The sequence below is a fragment of the Triticum dicoccoides genome, chromosome 2B (genome assembly GCF_002162155.2).
Source record: "Triticum dicoccoides isolate Atlit2015 ecotype Zavitan chromosome 2B, WEW_v2.0, whole genome shotgun sequence".
Classification (NCBI taxonomy): Eukaryota; Viridiplantae; Streptophyta; class Magnoliopsida; order Poales; family Poaceae; genus Triticum; species Triticum dicoccoides.
The window spans coordinates 43,581,205-43,586,703 of record NC_041383.1 but is presented as its reverse complement, the minus strand read 5'-3'; the positions used below and the strand labels follow the sequence as shown (position 1 = coordinate 43,586,703).

Below are 5,499 nucleotides of genomic sequence, written 5' to 3'. Positions count from 1 at the left end.
GGGGAACGGGGGATCCTCAGCGCAATCAGCCCAGCAAAACCGGTCCGGCGACGCGGAGGCGGAGGGGGTGGCCGCCGGAGAGGGCGGCAGCGGGGCCGCGGAGGAGGGAGGGGCGAGGCAGGGTGCCGGCGGCGAGGGGGAGGGCGCGGCGGAGCCGCCCGCAAGGTCGCCAGGAGAGTCGCCCATCCGGCTTTCACCGCAATCCCGCATAGATCTCAACCAATTCTTCCCCACATGATGGGCCATATCCAAATGACGAAGCACCAATGGTCTTCTTTTTGTTTCAGGGTGGTGGACCATACTATCTAATTGGCCGTGCACTAGGTCCAGAAGTTGGAGTTAGTATTGGATTATGTTTCTTCCTTGGAAATGCAGTTGCTGGAGCTATGTAAGTCTGCGTTAGACTTAGAGCATGCTGATTGATTACTTGACAGTGTCCTTCGTAAAATTTGCTTTTCTTGGAACTTCCTTTTGGCCAAATAGTTTTATCTATCATATTCCAGACTTGCTACTATATCTACTTGGGCAGGAATATAGCTCTGTCATTGTTTCTGCAGTTATATACATTTGCATAGTACAACGAGTCAAATATTGGTAGAATGGCCAGTAAAATATCAGTATTATACTATTTTATTTGGATCGTATGCAGTATTGCAGTGTGGGATTGGAACCTTTATGCTAGTATGTAATCTTAAGAAGAAAAAAAGGAAAACCTGTATGTTAATTAGGGAGCTCATAGTTCTATGTAGGACCAAAAGAGGAAGTGACAGAATTGTCATTTGTTGCTTGTGCAGTTCTGCTTATTGAGATCGCAAGTGTTACCATTGCAGCTTTCAATGCTTTAGTTCTTGCTTGGCGTGGCTTTCTCCCTCTCTCTGACGCATTATCAGTTTATGAGCTGTTGTGTTGTTAACACACGATTGCTAGTTGCAGGTATGTGCTGGGAGCTGTAGAAACCTTTTTGGATGCTGTTCCTTCTGCTGGATTTTTTCAAGGTGTTGTGTTACTATTAGCTCAAAACAATGCAGTTGATGTTGGTTTGTTTTTACATGTCCTGTATGCAGAACAAAACTTGTAAAAGTAGTTTATACCAAATTCTAACAAAGCTTACCAAATGCTTATTTAATCGAGAAAACCCTGTCACCTTTTTTTGAAATGATAGTTTTGCCTTTGCAAATGCTTTCTTCTGTAGTGGTATGCAATTTTTATTCTAAATTTTGATCTTTCATAATTTCTTATTTAAATTAACTCTTAGCAATTTTCAAATGCAGAGAAGGTTACAGTGGTCGATAGTACAGCAAATGGAGGCAGTGGAATAACTATATCAACACCCAGCTTGCATGACCTCCAGATCTATGGTGTCATTGTGACCATACTGTTGTGTTTTATTGTGTTTGGTGGTGTCAAAATTATCAACAAGGTTGCCCCTGCTTTCTTAATGCCAGTCCTCTTCTCAATACTCTGCATTTACATTGGTGTCTTGAGTGCTCCAGGGCCCAACTCTCCAAGTAAGTAGCTTTGCTTATGATTATGTTAAATTTTTTTATTTTGTTCTGAATCATTGTTGGGTTTTTTCCTACGTAGAGGGAATCACTGGATTAAGTACGGCTACATTAGTTGACAACTGGAGTGCAGATTACCAACGTACAAATGATGCTGGAGTTCCTGATCCAAATGGGCCTATATATTGGGATTTTAAGTGCGTCTTTCTTACTGCTAATTCTCATACTTATGTTTCTTCCAGTTTGCTAATTCTCATGCTTGCTGTATATATATATATGCTATTTAGTGTGCAGTTGCTAATCGTTTTCTATTTGTCTTTCAGCGCATTGTTAGGTCTCTTTTTCCCAGCTGTTACAGGAATCATGGCTGGTTCGAACCGCTCTGCTTCACTTAAAGACACACAAAGTTCAATACCAATTGGAACATTGTATGCTACCCTTTTAACTACTATGATGTATCTACTGTCTGTGTTTCTGTTCGGAGCCTTGGCGACAAGACAAGAGCTTCTAACTGACAGGTCTGAGCTTTTTTCATCAACCTTCAGATTTCTGGATGTTGATAGTGTGTTAGCTATGCTGTGACAGCATGGGGGCATTTTTAGAGCATCTCGGATGTGAGATTTAAGAGAGCGGTTGATAGCTCCATAAGCATAAGATTCATATGATTGTTGCTAAATTAAAAGCAAGTGCATTAACGCCGAAAGATGGCATGAACTAGTACACAAGCGCTACTGCATATATTGAAAAACATTCAGGACTTGCGCATCCCAGCGAGTGTGGCTAAAGGTGGGGAATGGTGACACGTCCCATACTCGTAATGATGCTCAAGGAGAGAAAGATAGTCTATCACTACTGCAGTATTGCTTATGCACGCCTGACAGTACCTGCAAATGTACTGAATATATGCCCTGGAGGAAGCATTGATTCAAAACCAATGTATTTACTCGCACGAAGCTCATGCCGAACATCGAAGCCTAAGATGATTGACTGCTTGAAACCAATATGAAAAATAGGATGTTCTACACAACATAGTGAGCAAGTACATAGAGTTATTTTTGTGTTAGTGTGACACTGTCAAGCTGCTATTCAGCATTTTGACACATTTGACTTCCTGAATTGCTTTAAGTTAGTAATACTACCTTTTTCTCGTGTAGTCAGCTCACTGATTTTCTTAATGCAGGCTCCTAACAGCTACAGTCGCTTGGCCTGCCCCAGCAGTAATTCACATTGGCATTATCTTGTCTACTTTAGGTGCAGCGCTGCAGAGTCTAACAGGGGCTCCAAGGTTACTTGTGGCAATAGCGAATGATGACATTCTTCCTGTTCTAAACTGTTTTAAAGCTTATGAAGGATCTGAGCCGCACGTGGCAACTCTGTTTACAAGCTTCATCTGTATTAGTTGTGTTGTGATTGGGAACTTGGATCTAATTACACCCACTATCACTATGTTTTTCCTTCTGTGCTATGCCGGTGTGAACCTTTCCTGCTTTCTGCTTGACCTCCTCGATGCTCCAAGTTGGCGTCCTCGATGGAAGCTTCACCATTGGAGCCTTTCTCTCATCGGTGCATTACTTTGCATTGGTATGCTTCCCCATTTTAATATTTCTATTTAAGATCGCATGTTATAACACGTATACAGAAATGGACACTATAGTTTTCTAACAATGAATTGATGGAAACTGTTTGCTTAACACTTACTCCCTCTGTCCCATAATGTAAGACGTTTTTTGATACTAGTGTAGTATCAAAAAACGTCTTACATTATGGGACGGAGGGAGTATATGTTAGTTTGTCCAAGATTTCTTGTTGTGGTCAAGGGATGTCAGCTACCTTTTAAAATTACATGCATTACAGCTCTCGTCTACTTTGTTCTTTTTCTTTAACTGAAAAAATTGCACCCTTTGATTGTAATATTGAATACATTACAAAGGTGCAGACCGTTAACAGATGATTTCTCCCTCGTAATTTCCAGTTATCATGTTTATGATCTCTTGGGCTTTTACTGTGGTCTCTCTTGCCCTTGCAAGCCTTATCTACTACTATGTCAGCTTAAAAGGAAAGGCTGGAGACTGGGGAGATGGATTTAAGAGTGCCTACTTTCAACTAGCTCTGCGAAGTCTTCGATCACTGGGAGGTACTGTTATTATCATACGTCGGAATTAAACGTACCTCACAACACACTAAGCGACATTCTTTTAATTTTGACCATGTCTGTTGCAGCAAATCAAGTTCATCCAAAAAATTGGTACCCTATTCCTCTCATATTCTGCCGCCCTTGGGGCAGGCTTCCAGAAGATGTCCCATGCCACCCAAAGCTTGCAGATTTCGCTAATTTCATGAAGAAAAAGGGACGTGGCATGTCGATATTCGTCTCTATAATTGATGGTGACTATCATGAATCTGCTGAGGATGCAAAGGCAGTCTGCAGGCAACTAAGCGCTTATATTGACGACAAGCGCTGTGAGGGTGTTGCGGAGATCATCGTGGCACCCTCGATGTCCGATGGTTTTCGCAGCATTGTTCAGACAATGGGCCTGGGAAACTTGAAGCCAAACATCGTGGTGATGCGCTACCCTGAAATCTGGCGCAGCGAGAACCTGACACAAATACCATCGACATTTGTCGGCATTATAAACGATTGCATTACTGCTAACAAGGCCGTTGTGACAGTGAAGGGGCTTGATGAGTGGCCCAATGAGTACCAGAGACAGTACGGGACCATCGACTTATACTGGATCGTGCGAGATGGAGGGCTGATGCTTCTGCTGTCTCAGCTCCTGCTAACCAAGGACAGTTTCGAGGACTGTAAGATCCAGGTCTTCTGCATCGCCGAAGAGGACACCGAGGCCGAGGAGCTAAAGGCTGACGTCAAGAAGTTTCTGTATGATCTCAGGATGCGAGCAGAGGTTATTGTCGTCACCATGAAATCCTTTGAAGCGCATGCGGACGGCAGTTCCAGGATTGATGACACTCAAGAAGCTTACATAAGCGCACAAAACAGAATCAGGGTATATCTTTCAGAGATGAAGGAGACTGCGGAGAGAGAAGGGCGGCCCCTGATGGAGGGCGGCAAGCAGGTCGTGGTTAATGAGCAGAAGGTGGAGAAGTTCCTCAACACCATGCTGAAGCTGAACGCTACCATCCTCAGGCACTCCAGGATGGCTGTCGTGGTGCTGGTGAGCCTCCCGGCGCCGCCGCTGAACCAGCCCGCCTACTGCTACATGGAATACATGGATCTGCTTGTCGAGAACGTGCCACGGATGTTGATGGTTAGGGGATACAGAAGAGATGTTGTCACACTTTTCACATGATCAGACGCCCCCATCTGGCTGGTGGTTATAGCCTGCATTGTAGCATGATTGTTGAGCATGTTCTCCAGTGATGACGTCCCAAGCCATCGACTTGCAATCTACTCAGGAGTGTGGGGATGTCTTCACAGAACAATGCGTGCATAATACTTGCTTCATTCTTTTATCGAATTGAAGCCATTCACATCCATAGAAAAAATACACAGTGTATATAAAATTTGTAGAGAATCTACTCTCCATAGATTAAATCTCCAATAGTAATGATTGTTTTTCCTTCCCATTTCTGATCATGCCTACAGCCGTTTCTGTTGTTTTCTAACCCTCATTTTTGTCTTCTGTAGAATATAACCATTTTGTTTTGTTTTTACTTTCTTGAGAGGACGAATATGATTATATGTTCATAGATATCATAGCTCTGATCCCCTACCCTCTTGTATTTTGTTGTCATACATATTTTGTTCCCAATATGTATGGATGATCCTGTAAGAGGTAATGGATGACGGATCTCTAGAGAGAATTGATTTGTAAAATTGGGAAGAATAATCGCATGCTTGAACCGGAGCCTATTGGCCTTTGCTTTGAAAGAGCCAGTAAGACACCTTAAGGCCTTGTTCGGTTACGTGTGGATCCGAGTGGATTGAAGGGGTTTGAGAGGGATTTAAACCTCTTATAAGTCAAAATACATCTCA

The 5,499-nt window shown here is 43.0% G+C and overlaps 1 protein-coding gene across 1 annotated transcript in view; it reads left to right on the top strand.

The window, feature by feature from the left end:
* The window catches only part of LOC119367042 (cation-chloride cotransporter 2-like), a 37,132-nt gene extending 32,177 nt beyond the window's left edge, over positions 1 to 4,955 (top strand). Inside the window, exons 5-12 of the mRNA XM_037632673.1 lie at positions 288 to 388; positions 934 to 995; positions 1,272 to 1,508; positions 1,585 to 1,699; positions 1,826 to 2,020; positions 2,683 to 3,083; positions 3,475 to 3,636; positions 3,723 to 4,955. Of these exons, the coding sequence (XP_037488570.1) occupies positions 288 to 388; positions 934 to 995; positions 1,272 to 1,508; positions 1,585 to 1,699; positions 1,826 to 2,020; positions 2,683 to 3,083; positions 3,475 to 3,636; positions 3,723 to 4,813 (2,364 nt within the window). The 3' untranslated portion in view covers positions 4,814 to 4,955. The remainder of the gene's footprint in view (positions 1 to 287; positions 389 to 933; positions 996 to 1,271; positions 1,509 to 1,584; positions 1,700 to 1,825; positions 2,021 to 2,682; positions 3,084 to 3,474; positions 3,637 to 3,722) is intronic.
* The last annotated feature ends 544 nt before the right edge of the window (positions 4,956 to 5,499 follow it).